Source organism: Leopardus geoffroyi, chromosome D3 (assembly GCF_018350155.1).
Source record: "Leopardus geoffroyi isolate Oge1 chromosome D3, O.geoffroyi_Oge1_pat1.0, whole genome shotgun sequence".
NCBI classification, from domain to species: Eukaryota; Metazoa; Chordata; class Mammalia; order Carnivora; family Felidae; genus Leopardus; species Leopardus geoffroyi.
Window position 1 is genome coordinate 28,061,765 of NC_059339.1, and position 18,804 is coordinate 28,080,568.

General features: G+C 52.7%; 1 protein-coding gene across 2 annotated transcripts in view; it reads right to left on the reverse strand.

Moving 5' to 3' along the window:
- Positions 1-8,724: 8,724 nt before the first annotated feature.
- Positions 8,725-18,804, reverse strand: part of PPM1F (protein phosphatase, Mg2+/Mn2+ dependent 1F) — a 30,156-nt gene continuing 20,076 nt past the window's right edge. For both annotated transcript variants that reach the window (XM_045459394.1, XM_045459395.1), the window contains exons 6-8: positions 18,353-18,496; positions 14,072-14,165; positions 8,725-12,901 (exon numbers count right to left, since the gene is read on the reverse strand). In XM_045459394.1, coding sequence (XP_045315350.1) covers positions 12,549-12,901; positions 14,072-14,165; positions 18,353-18,496 — 591 coding nt within the window. In that variant the 3' untranslated portion in view covers positions 8,725-12,548. The remainder of the gene's footprint in view (positions 12,902-14,071; positions 14,166-18,352; positions 18,497-18,804) is intronic.

Here is an 18,804-nt window from a genome sequence, read left to right on the forward strand (position 1 = left end):
CAGAGAGAGTGGGAGAGACTCCCAAGCAGGCTCCCAGCTCAGCATGGAGCCCAAATCGGGGCTGGATCCCACAACTGTGAGATCATGACCTGAGTCTAAATCAAGAGTTGGATGCTCAACTGACTGAGCCACCCAGGTGCCCCCTTATCATTTTTATTTTGATGCTCTAATTATCCCAGACTTGGTGGGTGGGAGCCCCTTACTGTCCTTTTGACATGTCACTGTTCTTTGAATACTTTATTTTCCAGTTGCCCCACTGACACTGGAATCAACTATTTCTTCAAGGAGTACTTTTCTTTTTAAAAAATTTTTAATGTTTATTTATTTTTGAGAGAGAGAGAGCATGAGCCAGAGAGGGGCAGAGAGAGAAGGGGACAGAGGATCCAAGCAGGCTCTGCATTAACAGCCTGATGTAGGGCTTGAACTCACAAACTGTGAGATCATGACCTAAGCTGAAATCAGACGCTTAACTGACTGAGCCACCCAGGCACCCCAAGGGAGTCCTAATTCGTTTTGGTGAAGGACAATGTTTAGAAATCAAGATCTGGGTGCCTGATGTGCTTGTTGCTATCTAGGCCTTCTCAGCGGGCAGTGCTAGGGAAAAAGTATGCACACACAAACATATGTATTTGTATATCTATCCATCTATACATATACACACATACATAAACACACACATATATACATATACATACATATGCATATACAAATATATGTGTATATTATACAATATATAATACATATTTTTTGTATATATGTATATATATATTTATATATACATATATACAATACATACACACACATATAGTTCACCCTGATAGCTCCAGTTCTTCAGGCCTGCCCCCTTTCCACATTTGTAATTCTCCTCCAACAGTGAGAAAAACCTGGCTCCCATTATCCTCAATATATTTGTTCAATCCCCTTGTGTGTAACTGATTTTCCAACCATACCAGCTGCCTCCTTGGCTTCCAGCCATGTTGCCATCTCCAAGGGAAAGGAAGGGAGAGGGAGGGAGGAGAGGGAAGAGGAGGAGGGTTTCAAGCACTTTGCAAGCCAGCTTTCCACTCCATCCCTACTTCCACTGCTTCAGTTGGTCCTGACCACTGTTGGCCTGGCCTCTCTGTGGCTAGTGGCCCTCAGTTTCTCCCTGCCTCAGCCTCTTCAGCCCATTCACTCTTTCTGGCTTCCAAGAGTTTCTTTCCTTTCTTTCTATTTTATGATTTTTTAAAATTACAAAAACATTTCACACTCATGTTTACAAATTCAAATAATGCAAAGCATGTAAAGCAAGGCATGAAGGTTTATAGCTACCCGCCTGCACTCCACCTCCAAGAGGTAACCAGACTTCTTTTCTGTGCTTATAAGAGCACATTCATGTTGGGGCACCTGGGTGGCTCAGTTGGTTAAGTGCCAGACTTAGGCTCAGGTCATGGTCTCACAATTTGTGGGTTTGAGCCCCACATCGGGCTCTGTGCTGGCAGCTCAGAGCCTGGAGCCTGCTTCAGATTCTGTCTCTCTCTCTGCCCCTCCCCCTTCACACTCTCTCAAAAATGAATAAACGTTAAAAAAAATGTTTAAAAGAGCACAGTCATGTATATTTATACAGTTTTAAATATTGAAGTAGGATAGTTTGATATATTTTCATTGCTTGTATTCTTGGTCTGAGCATAAGAAATCTTCCACAATCTTTTAAACTGACACATTGGAATCCATTAAAAGAATGTACAATAATTTATCCTTTTACCTACAGAGTATGTTTTTAATGGTAACTTTTGAGGGTAACTATGTTTTTAAGGTATGTTTTAATTGGTGCCGGATGCCCTTCATAACCACTGCCCGTCTCCCTTGGAACCTGTTGGGCATCCGCAGGCAGGTTTTTGCCTGAGTTTGGTCAGGGGACGCTGGAATTTGGAAGAGGAAGAAGAATTGAGTTCTGGGTGTTTACTCCTTAGCTCCTCGACAGGGTTGCACCAGGCTGGCCCTTCCCCTCACAGCTCCTGCAGGGAGCGCTCTCCACACAGCTCCTCCTCTCATCCCTCCAGGCCCAGAAAGGGCGACAGCCCCTGCGCTAGCTGGCGCCCCGCCGCCACTCTGTGCTTTCCGGTTTCCCCACACCTTTCCCACACTTTGGTAAATAATCCCTTTATCAAACTCAGATTGCCCTATTTACATGTGCAGTACGTTTGCACGCGGGGCAAGCACAGCATGGTCTCAAGGACCGTTTGCAAAGCGGTCACACACAGGCAGTTCCACCCACCACAGAGGGGTGGCTAAAATGTGAATGCAATTACTGCCCCGCCCCCACCCTCAGAGACAATTGAGGGCTTGTTACTACTGAAGAATAGAGAAACCTCCGTGCCGCACTGGAGGCCCCTAGTCCGCCAAGGATCTGTTCACACCACACCCTCTTCTCCTCCAGCCACACCGGGGTGGGGGTGGGAGCACAGGCCTCCTACTCTCTCACCCCTGCTGACTCTGTATTTATCTTCTAAATGAAGCAACCGGTCAGCTCTTGAGAGGAGAAATTTCGGTAAAGCATGTTTGACAGTAATTACCAGCATACGCAGAATTCTAACAGATTTATTCTATTCTGACTCAGCCACATGGGCAGCTACACAGCGCGCTGTCTTTCTAACACACCACACCACACGCTATCCCGCAGTTTCCCTCGGCACAGCCACAGCAGGTTTTGACCAGAGGTGGGGAGCCCGGTGCTGATTCTAGGAGAAGGCAACCTGAGTTCTGCTGCACACTGGCAATGACCTTGGGTTGACTGCACTGAGCCTCTAGGCAGGGATGGCAAAGACCTTCAGGGCCTCAATTATAACTGAATGAGGCATGCATAGTGTCCCAAGCTCAGGACCCTCAGGAAGTGCTAACTCCCTCCCCAGCTCCTCAAGGGCTTGCTCACTCAGGTTCCTTTTGGCTCTCCTGGCCCAGTGGTCATCTCTCAGCACAGACCACGGTCTAACCACCACTGTACCCTTGGCCACTGGCCTACTGAATGGTATTGATCACCAACACCTGTGGCCACTTTACAACTCCACCCACCGCCCTGATGCCCACTCTTCCCTTCCAGGGAGGCCTGCCTTCTCAGCTTTCTCCATTCCCCCAACCACACTGCCCCTGGGGAACCCAGAGTCTGGCCTGAGCCTTTTTCTTTTTATCAAGGTGGCACCCCAGAGAAAGGGCCTCTGTCCCCGGATCCTGGAAAGTCTAGACCAGTGGGCTCAGGAAGTACTTGTGAAGAAATGAACTGTTTTGGTGTCTTGAAGTAATATTAAATATATTTTTTTTTCCAGGGCACCTGGGTGGCTTAGTCCGTTGAGTGTCCAACTCTTGATTTCGGCTCAGGTCATCATCTCATGGTTCATGGAATCGAGCCCTGTGTGGGATCAAGCTCCGAGTCAGGCTCTGCACTGTCAGTGCTTGAGATTCTCTTTCCCCCTCTCCCTATACCTCCCCCACTCTTGCTCAATCTCTCTCTCTGAAAATAAAAAAAATTTTAAAAACCTTTTTTTCCTTCTGATCTTAAAAGTAAAACATTCATGGGGCACCTGAGTGACTCAGTTGGTTAAGCGTCAGACTTCAGCTTAGGTCATGATCTCATGGTTTGTGAGTTTGAGCCCCACATCGATCAGGCTCTGTGCTGACACCTCAGAGCCTGGAGCCTACTCCTAATTCTGGGTCTCCCTCTCTCTCTGACCCTCCCCCACTTGCACTCTGTCTCTCTCTGTCAAAAATAAATAAAGATTAAAAAAAAATTTTTTTAAGTAAAACATTCTTACCAAAAATTTGGAACATACAAAAATAGTACTACAAAATCAAAATAGAAATCCAATCACCCAGAGGTAATTATGATTCCAATTGTGGTAGTTCCTTTGGGTCCTATTAATTAATTAAGTAAGTAAGTAAGCTCTATGCCCAAAGCAGGGCTTGAACTCACAACCCGGAGATCAAGAGTTGCATGCTGTACTGACTGAGCTGTCCCTGGACCCTTTTCTATATGTGTGTAGAATATATACATTTCTTTGTATATGTATACAGTTATGTACATAGTTAGCACATACTTTCATATGCTTTGTATTTTGCTTTTGTCATTTTACATTTTTCTCAAGAGTTTCTCCTAATTTTCATATTTTTCTAATTATTTAAATTTCCTTTTTTTTTTCTTTCTGTTTAAGCCTCCTAAAATCCAGGAGCAGCATTTCAAATGCTGAGTAAGATTGCACCCTATGAACAACTCCAGCTGGTGGAGATCTAGGCTGTGTTCCATCGTTGGTTACAGCAGCAGTGCCCTGGTAATTACATTACTCATTGTCCACGCCTACTTTTATACACAGTTATGCACCCAGACATCCAAGTGTTTGCTGTTGTCCCAGTTCACTCATTAATAGGGCCCTTGCTCACTCTCAGAGGTGTCACCTTGTGGATAACAGATTACATGGACCTCCTTACATGGCTCCCCTCAGAGCCACCAGAGGGGAGGAGGGGTTGGCAGGGTGGGGGGAGGTGGGTGGAGGTGGTTCCTGGGTTCTGCTGTGGGCACCAGGGTGGAGGATGGTGACACCAATCCCTAAGATGAGGTGGAGCTTGTGGAGAGTGTGGTGAGTTTTGGACACACTGAGTCAGAAGTATCCAGGAGACTTTCTAGGACAGTGTCTAGGAGCAGCCCGAGACTCAGTCCTTGCCCACCAGTGGTCACTCGGCACAGGTGGGGTGCACTGGCAATCCTGTATTTGCTCTCCATGGATTGCTCAGCAGCTCAGTGGAAGGACACATGTGTTAGGGCACCAGTGAATGGGGGATGAGAAGGGACATCGAAGTTTCCAGCAATGTATCATGACCTTCCCCTAAGCTTATCACACACAGGTCTCAGATGGTCAACACTGAAAGGCTTTGTTGTTATAAACTGTATGTCAGTCCAAAACAAGGGGGCACATGTTGACCCATCTCAGCTGGAGCTCTAGCTTGGTCAGATTTACTTTCCAACTTTGAACCTCTGCCTCTGTAACTCAGTGGACCATTGGTGGGGAATCAATGATGGCCCACTCCCCTCGTTGACAGAAGAAAGATCTGGTGCCCAGAGAGAAGAGCGACCCCTGCAGGTCGGGTGTGGGGGATGCATCCTAGAACTCCAGGGGTGAGGTGAAAAGAGTAACCACTGATTCCACCATCTAAATCAATCCTCACTGCAACCCTAGGAGGGATCTGTCATCATCCCGATTTGCAGGCGAGGAAACAGAGGCTCAGAGAAGTGATGTTCCCTTGGTTGCAGAGACTGGCAGAGGCTGGCTTTGAACCAGGTCTCTGCTTTCTGCCCCTCGGCTTGCCCCTCTTGCTTCCAGAGGGAGGCTCCCTCACCTGTCTGCCTTTGTTGATATTACAGAACTACCCGGTGAATTTTAGCCTTCATTCAGCAGAAGTGACAGCCTGTAACACCATCCTGGGGCCAGGCCTTGAGCCGAAGATACAAAGATGAAGAGAATACAGCTCCTGACTTAAGGATTGTATCTAATGGCAGAACTGCAAAGCAGCATCTCTGTTGCTCAGGTAAGAAAAAGAAATCCCCAGGAAGGGGAGTAACCTACCCAAGCCGTGTGGTCACTGAGGGGCGAGAACAGAACAAGGCAACAACTCTGTCCCCTGTTCCTTAAAAAAAAAAAAAAGTCACCCAGGAACTCCTGGGTGGCCCAATGGGTTAAGCATCTGACTTTGGCTCAGGTCATGATCTCATGGTTGGTGGGTTTGAGCCCCACATCAGGCTCTGTGCTGACAGCTCGGAGCCCGGAGCCTGCTTAGGATTGTGTGTGTGTGTCTCTCTCTGCACCCCCACCCCCCAAATAAATAAACATTAAAAAATAATTTTAAAAAGTCACCCGTCAATATACACATAAGTTGCTCACCCTCTCGGGTAACCAAGGAAATGCAATCTGAAACCACAAGGAGATGCCATTTCATGTACCACTGACAAAAATTAAAAACTCTGATGGAAACAAGGAAGTGCTGGTGAGGATGTGGAACAGCGGACCCTCAGTGTATTGCCATCTGTATGGCACAAGCCCTTGTCGTGAGCCTTTTGGGTGGGTGAAGAGGCAGTGGCAGAGTGGCCTCCTGGCCACACGCCTGTGTAATCACATGGGCCACACCTGCCTTACTGCTCTACTGCCGTGTTGAAATTCCTAATAATTTATCAAGGGGTCTGTGTTTTGATTTGCACTGGGTCCTGCAAATTCTGTGGCCAGTCCTACCCAATGGTTTCACTCCTGGGTATATGCCCTAGAGCAACTCTGGCATATGGGTACTAGGAGGCCCACTGAGAATGTTCATAGCAGCTGTTTCTGCAAAAGGCCAGAGACCCACACAGCATGGATGAAATTGGAGAAACAATGCTGAGTGACAAAAATGTGAAGAACGTGTACAGCAATGTCCCATTTTCATAAAAAGCCCAGATGAACAGTGTAATGGTGTGTGGGGAGATATGCATATGTGGTAAATCTTTGACACCGATTCTCAAGGTGTTTATGTTGAATACTCCTTATTTTGAACAGGGAATGACCCACCTGGGCATGCTGCACTGTCAGGATCAGGCATGGAGAGATGGACAGCACGCGGTGGCCTGTGTGTGGCACCCTGGCTGAGCCCCGAGGCTGAGGAGAGGCTGCCATTAAAGGGAATGTCGCTGGCTGGGGCCCAGGCCTCCCAAACGTTAGCAGAAGCTGCCGAAAAACAGCTTCACGAAGTGAGGCCTCGGCTCACAGAGAACAAAATGCTGTAAACAGACATTAAATGTCCCATGTTGCATCATGTGTACGTACAGCTTGGACTCTAAGATTTATAGCTCTTGGATTTTATCTGTTTCATCTCCAGTGACTCTATATTGTTTTCGTCTCTCTGGGCAAAAAGGTGCCTTTCCTTTCAGGAGGTTTTCTTTTCTAAGCTGCAGTTCTAAACGTTTCTTACCTTGGTTATCTTGTTATATCTCTTTTTTTTTCCCCAAGTTTTGTCATGTTGTCATATTACTTTTATAATTTCAGGAAGGAACAGGGGAGGGGGAGGAAGAGCAGGAAGAGGAGGGGAAGGGGGGGGAGGTGGTCTCTGATGCCACAGCCATAATGACTAAGGGGCCTGCCTGAGATGGGCAGTGGGGCCACCACAGCCCCCTGCGCTGTGGCCAGAGCTGGCATTTGTCCAGGACTGTCTGCCCAGGTTGGAGCAATCCCAGGGCTGCTCTGAGGTTATACCCACCGCTTAGCCCTGGACATGCAGATGTCTGGGACTTCTTTGGCCCAAGTCCCCAGAAGCAGACCCAAGATGAAGTGTGGCTTTGAGTGTGAGCCTGACACCCTGACCTCGATTGGTTTAGCTTTCTCTGCCCCAGTCCAGCCTGGTGAGAATGGGAGGGCCATGTGGGACCAGAAGGAAGTAGCTAGGAGTTCTGGGACCCTCTAAGGGGAACTCTGGGGGCAAGGTAGTCATCAGCCCTCCTAGATGGCTTCCAGTTTCTGTCTCCCTGGCTCTGCTGGCTGTTGGACTTGCTTCTCCAGGTTGAGGCCTCTACCCGCTGGGCACAAGACCCAGTCTTGACCACCTTGCTCTCATCGTTCCTGGAGGCAGACAGTTGTCTGTGCCAGACTTGGCTTCTGGGTATAGGTCTGTCTCCCTGCTGGCAGAGAGCCTGGCTGATATCCCCAGCCCCTACCTGCCACCATGATGGCCTGGTCTGGCAGGTGAATGACACCCAGCTGCCCCAGAGGCCGTTCAATCCCTGCCTGCCTGGTGCCCAGTCCTTCAGGTCTCCCCCACCACTACCCTGTGGCTCCAGAGAGGGTGCTATCCCAGGCCCCAAGCTCAGTGACAGTGGGGTGGGGGGTGGTGTGGAGCCACCATCTGGCTATAGCAATGAGATATAGAATCGTGAAGCAATTTGTTTGTGAACAATCAAGACAGCATATACTTAAGAACGAGGTTCTGCTGGGCAGATTCTGCAGGGAGCTTCCAAGGAGGCGGAGGGGACCGGGCAGGGGGAAGACAGATGGATGAGTAGGTGGGGCTGGGGGGTGGGGCTCAGGGCCTGGTTGGGAGCCCCAGCCCCCTCTCAGTGACATGATTGAGACAGATAAAGCTGCCTCCCTTGCAATGAGGCTGGGAGCCGGAGGGGCACGGAAAGCTCTCAGGGTGATTTGGGAAGCGACTAGAAGCTAGTCTGGCAAGGCCTAAATGGGGACAAAGGCTCGGCATCCAAGGCCGGGCTGGAGGGGAGGAAGGGATACAGCAATCCAGCTAGTTGGCCCCAACTAACCCCGAAGCACAAGTGCCCCCTCACATTTTGGGGAGTTCAGGCAGCATTTTGAGGCCATGGCTCAGCAGTGGCTGCATGGAGGCATTTTGGAATGTTTTCCTATTCCTTGGGGGTCTGAGTTCAGCCAGGAGCACAAGAGACCTGGCAGATGCTGACCTGCTTTCTCCCTTCTGAGTGTTTTCACAGGGGAGTCCTCATCCTCAGTGTCCCTGGGCCACTTCAGGCATCTGGGGGCTCCCCAATCGTGTGAGGTCCCCTGTGAGGGGGGGAGTGGGCTAGCAGGGCTTTCTCCTGAATTAGTCTGCTGGCTTTGTGGGGAGACTGGTAGATGGTCTCTCAGCACCCCAGCAGCTCCTAAACATACTCTGGACACTCAGGCACCAGCTGCTGAGAGGTGAGAAAAGAAGGCAGGACTCAGGTGACAGGGTTTCAAAACTCGTGGTTTATTGACACTTGAGCACAGTGACCCCTGGGAAGAGACTGTGTTTCTGGCCCTCTTCTCCTGGGACTTGCCCCTGCACACAGGGGAAATAGTAGTCCCATCTTGGAACAAGATGCGCCTTGCAGAGAACACCTTTCCCAGGAGCCCTGCTGAGACGCGCACAAATAAACCCTTGGCAAGGCTGGCATGGCATGTGAATGGCAAAGCTCGGCGCATTTGGCAAAGCTGTGGAGCCTCGGCGAAAAGCGTGGGCCTCCTGGGGCTGCCTCCTTTGGGCTACAGGCAGAATTAAACCAAAAACAGCTTATTTTGCACAGGCCCTTAAGGTGCCCATTTGGCTCTTGTCGGGGCCAGGCCTGGGAACTGCCAGAGCTGTGACCCAAGCCCTGGGACTACTGCTGAGGTGGCCAGACACCCAAGCCGGAACTCAGAACTGGCATTATAGGGGTAGGGACGAGGGCCACATGCTGGTTTCAAAGGGTAGGGGGAGATAGGACTGTGGCCAAAGGCTGGCTCAGGACCTCAGAGGGCCTGTGCTTCCCCAGTGAGGCCTGCCCCCATCACTGTCCCCAGTAAAGCACACCCCTTTCCTAGTCCTGGATGCTGAGGACAAGCTGGGTCAGGGAGGCCATGCATCTGCCTCTGGATTTCAGCAGGTTGGGAGCTTGACTAAAAGGCAAGGGAGACCCTGGCTGTGCCCTGCCCTTCAGCCTCACACCTGCAGAGGGAGGCAGCTGAGCCTGTCTGCCTCTCCTCCTCCTGCTGGCTTGGGATCAGCTCTACCTGTAAAAGCAGGGCTCCCTCTCTCCAGCTTCTGTGTTCCATATACGGCTAGCAACTGTAGCTCCATTCCTTTCCAACCCACTTAATTGTAAGAATAGACACTAATGATACTTAACCACCTTTCCCGCTAGCAGAGGGGAAGGGTTCCCTTAGCACTGGCAGCAGCTCTCCAGGATGTGCCAGGCTTGCCCTCGATGGGCCCCGAACCTCCAAAATTCCAAGATCTGCTGCACAGATTCCGTGCAACCCTGTGTCCTATAAAGGAGAAAAGGGGGCCCAAGGAGGATCAACGACTTGCTCAGCTCATATAATGAGCTAGTGGCAAAGTGGGGATTTGAGAAGGGGACTGAGGCTTCTAGACTTGGGGTCCTGGCTAGAGGCCTTCTTGGGACTGTGGCCCGACAAGGAGGTGGGCCAGGACTTTCAGAGGCTGAAGATGCCCAGTGGCTCCCAGTCCTCCCTGGTCAAGAGGGAAGAGACCTCTATGCCCAGGTGCTTGCACAAAGCCAGCATCTGCGCAGTGGGAACAAGGGCTCCCTCCGCCTCAAGGCAAGGCTGAGCAGCACCAGATGGCAAGGGCCTCTCACAGACGAGAGGGGTGGGCACTGGGACGACCCTGGAGAGATCTCCCGGTGGAGCCTTGAGTCTGGGCAGGAATCAGACCACCACATGGGGAGTCCAGACTCCACAGGTGAAACCCCACTCTTGATGGCAATCCCAGAATAAGATTAGCAAAGAAATGAGAAAAACAAGCCCACACCTCTTTCCTCTGTTAAGGTCATGCTCAGGGGCAGCCAGGCTGGTAGGGGCCACATGCCACCTCTTGCCAGCCCTGCGCTGGGAAGGGCCAAAGAGGGGGCTTCTGGCCCCCAGAAGGCAGCAGGGCCTTCAGATTAAGTGCGGCAATACCAGGTCATTGTTGGCTCCCACCAAACATTCTCTGAACTGCGGTGACCACATTTAAGATACTTTTTCTGTCACGAGCCCTTGAGCATGGCACTGACCACATCATCTTGGCTTCTTCATCCCTGCGGTGAGAGTAGGGGTAAGTGCTGAGCCTGTGGGCGGCATCCCCCATTGCCCCCCTGCCTGCCCAGAGCTGGCTCCCACCCTCCCTGCTGCACAGCCCTCGGGCCTCAGGGGGGTGGCTCTTACCAAGTCTGCCCTTCCCCAGGCTGATGAGTGCCGCCAAGGCTCTCCCAGCTCCCACCTTCCTGGAGCTTTGCTACTGCAGGTGGATTCTGGCCTGGGGGACACAGTGCCAAGCTTCCTCCTGCTGCCCACCTCCCAGTGACATTCTCCACGAGCCTCCAAAGCCACCCACTGCTCTTCCCAGACCTGTAGGCCTGGGTCCTCCCACAGAGACCCCTCTCTGCCGGACTCTTCACCCAGCCCTGCCACTTCTAGCTCAACACACATGCTATATCTGCCTCACTGGATGTGAGTAGCCTGAGTCACTCAAGCTTCGTGGCTTCTGAGCCTCACCTGCCCAGGGCATGCTAGGGAACGTAGAGCTCTCCCCCAGGTGGTCAGGCTGTGGGCAAAGCAAGGTAACAGAGGGCGCCGCCATGGTGGGCAAGAAACAGGAGGAGGGGTTTGGGGAGCTGTGGGGCAGGTGGATGGACAGACTCCAAACAGAGCCAGAACCCCCCAGGCTGCCTCCAGACTTGCCAAGGCCTCGTAAGTGTGTTTCCCGAGGAAATCAATTCGATTACCAACACGAGACGTTCTAGGACATTCCAGTCAAATGAGAAGCCTGCTCATGGAGCTCAGTTCCTCAGCCTGGGGACCAGCCAGAGACATGGGCAGCAGGACTGAGGTGCGTAGGGAGGCTGGGGGAGGTGCCATGGTCACCCTGAACTCCCAGAGCCCCTAGGTCTGGCCCAGGCTGTGCAGCATAGCTCATGCTCTTTCAGCTGCTTTGCTGACTGTCAGCAGCAAATCGCATCACAAAGGGGCAGAAAGGAGGTGGAGTGGGAAGAATTCTAGCTGAAATCATGCCACTATAACAAAATAAATCCTGCTCTTGTAAAAACTTAAACATGCCTAGTAGAATCCATCCCAGGCCCGGCGGTTCTAGCCTCACCTAAAGCTGTTTAAGGCACTTGAATGGCTTATTAACACCACCTGGAAAAGTGTTTGCTTCAATCCTGATTTAGGAAAAAAAATTCAGTAATACTGCAAAAGAAGTTTCTTCCAAAAAAAAAAAAAAAAATCAATACTTAAGGTTTCCAAGAATAAAATAAATGCTAAGCTCTGCTTAAGTTACATGACACAACAGGTCACCTTGGCACTGACAAAACAAAGACAAAAACCTGAAATACTGCTTCTGAGTTTGACTGTCCTGGAAAAAAAAAAAAAAGACCACAAACTGAAGACACACACCTCGTCGTCATTCTGACCTTCCTCTCACTGGGTGTGTGCGGGACGGGAGGGAACCAGGGAGGCTGGGGGCTGTGAGCATTCACTGCAGACCAGGTCCCTGGTGCTCCGTTCTCCCCAATTTGGGAAGCTGGCTCGGGAGGCCAAGTGCATCAGCGGAGACAAGCCTCCCAGTGACGGCCAGTGAGGAGCAAGTGAGAAACCTGTGCTGGACACCCAGGTCACACTTGGAAATGTCCGTGGCTCCTGGGTCTGCCTGGGGACTCATGCAGCATCCTGCTGCCCCATGCACATGCCCAGCATCTTTGGTCTGGCTGTGGTCCCCACCTGAGCCCCCTACCTGATGGGGCTGGGAGCAAGAGCTGCTCCACTTCTTGGGTCGTCTTTTCTTTGGTGAGGTCTCTTCCCTAGGCCTCCTTCAGAGAACAAGGCCATCCCACTGCCTGTCCGAGCAGGGCACATCCCCCACCACCCAGTCCAGTTCCACAGCCACCAGGATGGGCCAATGCAAGCAGCACGGGAGACTTGGGGCCCTGGGAAAGCACTGTGAGGGTGGCACCCACTGTCCACCATCACCTGTCGGGTCCTAAGGCATCTGAGGGGGAGGGTTATGGGGTAGGGGCAGGGAGCCTGCACCTCCTAGTGTCTCTGTGGAGCATCGGTCCCTGGCTCTGCGAGGCCAGTGGGCACGTCTCCTACCCCCTGGGCCCTGCCCTTCAGCAGGTCTTGGGGGTCCCTGAGGAAGACCACCATGACTGTGATGTTATCGTGGGAGCCCCGCTCCCGGGCTGCAGCCACCAGCTCCTCAGCAACCTGCAGCCCGCTGCCCTGCTCCCTGACCAAGTGGCTCTGGACGAGGCCCGCGACCTCCTGGTGGGGGACGACATCGAAGAAGCCATCACAGGCCAGCAGCAGGTAGTCCTCAGAGCCTGTCAGCTCCCGGGAGGCTGAGTCGGCCTCTCCTGACACGTAGGGCTTCTGAAAGACGTCCCCTGGGCACAGGAGAGAAAGGCCTCCTGTTGCCAAGTCCAGCCAGGCCCGGGGCCTCACTGTGGCCACCCTCTTCCGACGCCCGTGTTCACCAGTGAAATTGGATAGTTTCATGTGGTGCTAAGGGCAATGTGGCAGACCTATTGGGTGCAGAGTTAGAACCCAGCCAGACCAGAGGTCAGCTCTACAAAACAGCCTTTTCACTTCCAGTGGAGCCGGGCCCGAGAGAGGGGATGACTGAGGTAAAGGACCTCACTTTTCCTCCCTTATACTCAGGTCTGCAGGTTCCCTTTCCCCCAGGTCCCTCTCCCTGAGGGCCCACATCCAATTCGTTAGCAAGTCCTGGTGGCTTTACCTTTAAAGTGCGACTCGAAACCACCTCCCCCTCCTCACAAACTGCCCAGAACCACTGATCCCCCTCCTTCTGCTCCTGCCCAGGGGTGTGCACCAGACCACACCGCTGACACAGAACTGCCTAGGGTGTCCCCCTCCTTTTAAGGAGCTTCCACTTTTGGAGAAGCCCATCCTGCTGCCTCCGCACCCGGATGTGCCAGTGACCCAATAGGCAGTAGCAGCAGGGGGAAGGGCTATAAGGCAGGCACCGCAGGCGGCCTTAAGGATAGGATGGCGTGTGTCCGGAGGCTGGGAGGAGACATGTCACCTCGAGGGGGTTAGCAGGAATGGAGTGTTGCCTAGGTACCTGGGGGCAGCAGTGTGGCTGCGGAGCCCAGAGTGAGGCCCAGTAGCTGTAGGATGCTGAGAAAACAGGATTGTGGGGAGAGGGGGCTGCTTTTCTTTTTTTTTTTTTTAAGATAGAAAAAGGAATCATCAGCATGAATGGGGGAGGGGAGGACAATCCTCATTTATAACCTTTCAGCACATACAGTAGCTAACCAAGGACCTCCTGGTAGGTTTTTCTGGGGAACTGTTTTAATGAGGAGATAATCACGTAAGGGTTAACTTCTGTGATTATTTGTGTGAGATAGAAGTTTCTAAGGTGTCTGCACCTGCACTCTCTCAATTTACCAGAGGCTCCTCAGTCTGATTCCACGGCCCCACAGACCATAGGTGCTTTATCAGCACAGGATGCTGCTGTCCCCAACAGCTATGTGAGCCCCTGGGCCTCACGCATGAGGCCTTTGTCTCCTGCCCCCTGTCTCCCGTCTCCTTACCGATGGCTCTAGACACGGCCAGGGTCCCGTTGACTCTCCAGCAGTCCATGTGAGACACAAAGCCGCCCAGCGCTTCAATACGCTCCTTCTCATCCTGTGGGGGACAGCCAGAGTGGGGGCTGGGGTGCACCCGTGGGGAAGGGTGCCAGGTGCTGCTGCCTGAGTGGAGCTGAACTGGTTTCTTCTTTTTTAATGTTTATTTACTTTTGAGAGAGAGAGAGAGAGAGAGAGAGAGGGAGGGAGAGAGAGAGAGAGAGAGAGAGAGACAGAGCGCAAGCAGAGGAGAGAGGCAGAGAGAGAGGGAGACACAGAATCTGAAGCAGGCTCCAGGCTCCCAGCTGTCAGCACAGAACCCAATGCGGGGCTCGAAGCCAAGAACCGTGAAATGATAACCCAAGCCAAAGTCAGATGCTAAACTGACTGAGCCACCCAAGTGCCCTGAGCTGGTTTCTAAGTGCTGGGGGCTGCGATTCTCAAACAACGCCCAGATGAGGCGTTAGTGGAACCGCAGGAAACCATGAATAACCTAGACGTCCTTCAGTTGCAGCAAGGGCTACCTCAGTTATAGGGTGGACACAGCCAGACCATCCATAGTCACCGACCCCCCGACCCTCCCCCCTCAGCTGTCTCACCTTTCACTTGGGAATACTTTCTTCCTTGCAAGCTGCTGGGACGAGCCCAAGCCTGTGCTACACGTGGCCACCTGGCAGGATTGGATGAAACCTGAACCAGGCCCCTCAGCTGTCCTCCTACCTTATCCTCTCCACCAGCCTGAACAGCTTCTCCAAGGTTGAGCCCAGAGCCGGTGGCCAAGTGGGTTCCCATCAACGGCCATTTCCCACTCGACCTGGAATACAAGGCTCTGCACAGCTGGGCCCCTGGGCCCCCACTTCCGTGAGGCTGCCCTGTCCAGCCATTTCCCCTCATGGCCCTCCGGCCTCCCTTCTGCCCCCTGACTGAGTGGCCTCGCTCACTTGCACATTGCCCAGGCAGTGGTCAGTTCCTCCTGGGCTTGGCTGGCACCGAGGTCAGCTGCAGAGGTATCGTGCTGTGCACTGCGCTTTGGCCACCCCTAGGCTCTCCTGCTGGGTCTCCCCTCTGCTGTGCTCCCCACCTCCCTACTTCTGACAGGATAGGCCCACTCTCCTGCCACATGCTCGCTCTCACACACGTCTCAGCTCTGTGAGCATGCAGCCCCCAGGCCCATGTCCCCAGTCCTGCCTGTCATCACAGGATATCCTACCCGCCCCTCCAGACTCTGCACTCACAGGGAACACCCCACCCTGTCCTCCCTGGCCCCCAGCGCCCCTGGCTAATGGCATCACCAACCTCTTAGAAGTGTAAGGCCCTTTCCCCATCCTCAAAAGCCTGGATTCTTCTCCATCCCTCCTGATGCTGCCTTGCCAGGCAGGTCCTCCTCCCCATAGCTGGACAGGTGACTGCAGCAGCCTCTTTTGTGACCTAGCTCTCACCTTGCCCTCTGGTGGTCTGACCATTCTAGAAGCTTCTAGTAATTCCTTGTGAAGTTCCTCCTGACACAGGAGCAGAAGCCCTCGGTCTCTCAGTGGCTGGTCCTGGCTAAACCTGCCCTTTCCTCCTGGACTCCACCCCTGGCCTGCTGGGGTCCCACCTGCCATCAGGATTGGGCTGTATGCCTCCTTCCTGCTCATTTCCCTCTTCCACATCTCCCAACACTTTGCCCAAGTACTGTGGCTTGCAGCTGCCCATTAGTCTGAGAGGTGCTGGAAGGCTCACTGCCTCAGCAAAGTGTCCTGTGCACAGTAGGTGCTAACTGTTCGTTGGCCTGAACTGAATCCAGTGGCAGCAAGGCTCTGTCCAGACAGCAGGAGAACAAGGCAGAGTGCCACGCGGTCCCCACATGTGCCTCAGAGCCGGTTTCAGCAGCTGCCAGACCCTTATTGCCCTTCACTGTGGCTCACTAGGTTGTTACTAGTTTCCCACTCTTGTGACCAGTGTGATGGTGGTTATTTTTCGTGGGAGACCTTTGAGCCGGTCTTTGATGACTTCTCAAAGGGTGTGGGTGACAGGCTAAGCTTGGGATCACAGGGCTCATTAGCCGGGAGGGGCTGGCAGGGGCCAAGAGGGCCCTGGAATCTAGTCTCTGTAGCCATGTAGGGTGCAGATCAATGAAAGAACAGACACTTTGGCAGGCTTCTCCCATGCCGGCTGTGGTCCCAGCACCCCATGTGCACCAGGACACCCCATTCTTATCTCCTGGGAAGCCCATTTCACAGACAAGGCACTCAAGGCTTGGAAAGGGTGGAGCCAGGACTGAGCATGGCTGTCAGTCTGTGATCTTTGCTGTGGTGTCATTTTGTAGGGCTCAGGCAGTGCTGGGGAGACACTGCCAGAAAAGTCCTCACCGGGCTGCAGAGGAGGCACAGGACGCCAAGCTTGTAGGGATGAGGGTGGGCAGGAGCAGGTGAGGCACCCTGAGCAGAGGCTTGCAGCTAGTCCTCACTTAGGCAGCATTTCACCTGACTGCCCATCTCAGGGAAGAAGGGTCCACCAGGGAGCAGGTGCCGAATGCCCCAGTGCTGCAGTGGCAGTGGAGTGACACAGGACACCTGCCACTTCCCGGTGGTATGCTCTGGGCAAGTTACTTAACCTCTCTGAGCCTCAGTTCTCTCCTCTATATGACAGGGAGGGCGTATGTAGGAGGTTTAGCACAGACCGAGCTGCAGTGAGGCCAAGGAATGCTGTCATTCCTGGCTGTTTTGGTGATCACGGCCTGACACTCCCTTGCAGTGCTTTCCAAATCTAGAAGCCACAAAAGGACAGCTCCGTTCAGTTACATAAAAACCAACATGTCTACAAGGCAGAAGCCCATAAACAAAGACAAAGCAGGGGGCAACTTGCAAATCACCCTGCAGACAAGGAGCTGACCTCCCTGGTGTATAACAGATGCCTACAAATTGATAAGAAAAATAGCAACAGGTCAGGAGACAAATGGGCAAAGGACAAGAATGAAGGGTTCTCACAGAAGGCAACGTAAATGATCTTAAGTGTTTGAGAAGATGCTCGGCCTCATACTGTAAGAGAAATGCAAACTGAATAACCACTTTCCTTCCTCTCAGACTGGTCGGTGGAGCTATGGCCAGAGGACATGCAGCCTGAGGAGGGCAGAGTGGCAAAAGTGCCAAGACTGTAAATGGGAGTGTCCTGACTCATCCCTCCATTCCTAGGAACCGTTCTATTAACATACTTGATCCAGAACAATGCAACGCTATGCAAAGTCATCTAGTGCCGTGTGGACTTTAGCATGAAAAAGACTGAGGAAATCTCGGGGCGCCTGGGTGGCTCAGTCAGTTAAGCGTCCGACTTTGGCACGGGTCATGATCTCATGGCTCATGAGTTTGAGCCCCACATTGCACTCTGTGCTGACAGCTAGGAGCCTGGAGCCTGCTTCAGATTCTGTATCTCCCTCTCTCTGCCCCTCCCCTGCTCTCTCTCAAAGATAAATAAGTGTTAAAAAAAAAAAAAGAAAAAAGAAAAAGACTGAAGAAATCTCAATGTCCATGCACAGGATGGCGGACAGATGGGGCTCTGCACAGCCCTGTGGAAGGTGGGGGCGTTTTCTGTGCTGATGTGGAGGCCTGTACATGTGGGGAAAGCACAGCAGGGACAGGGCTCCTGGGCATTTCCCAGTATGCAAACTCCCACCATCCTACAGAGACAGACAGACTGGACATGTTTGTGAGATGTGGTCCAAGGAGGAATGTCAGCCTTAGATCCAGATGAGGACCCTGAGGCTCACACAGTTGAGTGACTTCAGGATCCCAGTGTAGCCTCTACCCAGTGAAGCCCCAAGCCTGCTTCCTTCTGACCTTGGCTTAGCATCACCTCCTCCCTGGAGCCCTCCACCCCCACAGCCCAGGTGGCCAGCCGCCCCTTGCCCACATGCACAAAGTGCAGGACCCTGCACTTTGACACCACTTCCTGGGCTGCCTCTCCTCTGCAGCTCTGGGCTCCATGTCACTGTGGTGAGAAGGGCTTACATGGGACTCTTGGCTATTAATGCCCCAACTTTAGGGAGGGGACCCCTCTGCCAACAGACAAATCCTGTTTGCCAACAGACAAACCCCTGGCCACTTGAATCAGGCAGAAGGACCCTCCCTCTGGAGGAACACCAGGATCTCCCTACGAAGACGGTGCAGGGCCCCTCTTGCTTCCTTGCCTACCTGACCATCCACTAATCTGAGCAGTCCAGCACGATCGGGGCCGGGGATGACCCAGGCATGGAGGGAGGGAGCCCCTTACCTGTCGCTCAGGTCTGTGTGGCTCCATCAGCTTCACCACCTGTCCCTGTTGCACCAGGATGACCTGGGAGTCCCCGAGCCAGGCAACGTGCAGGGTCTTTCCCGCAATGAAAGCGCACACACCCGTGGTGCCACTCTGCAGCCGCTGAAGGGAGAGAGGGCTGAGGGTGAGCCATGTGCTGGCACTGTGGGCCCAATCCTGTCCAGACTGAACGACTCCTGCAATAGCGCTCAGTCAGATAAAAGGAACAGACTCCAGAAGTACACAGGGCACAGTCAGTCTCCTAAGGGTTATGCTGCATGACAGGAGAGCACATCCTGTGTGGTCCTGCTTATCTACAACTCTGGAAAACACAAGCTCTATCATCTATTACGTCTGAAAGCAGAGTGGTTGTCTGGGGAGGGTGGGGTGACAAAGGCCGGGAAGAAATTCTTTGGGGGTGATGGGTACAT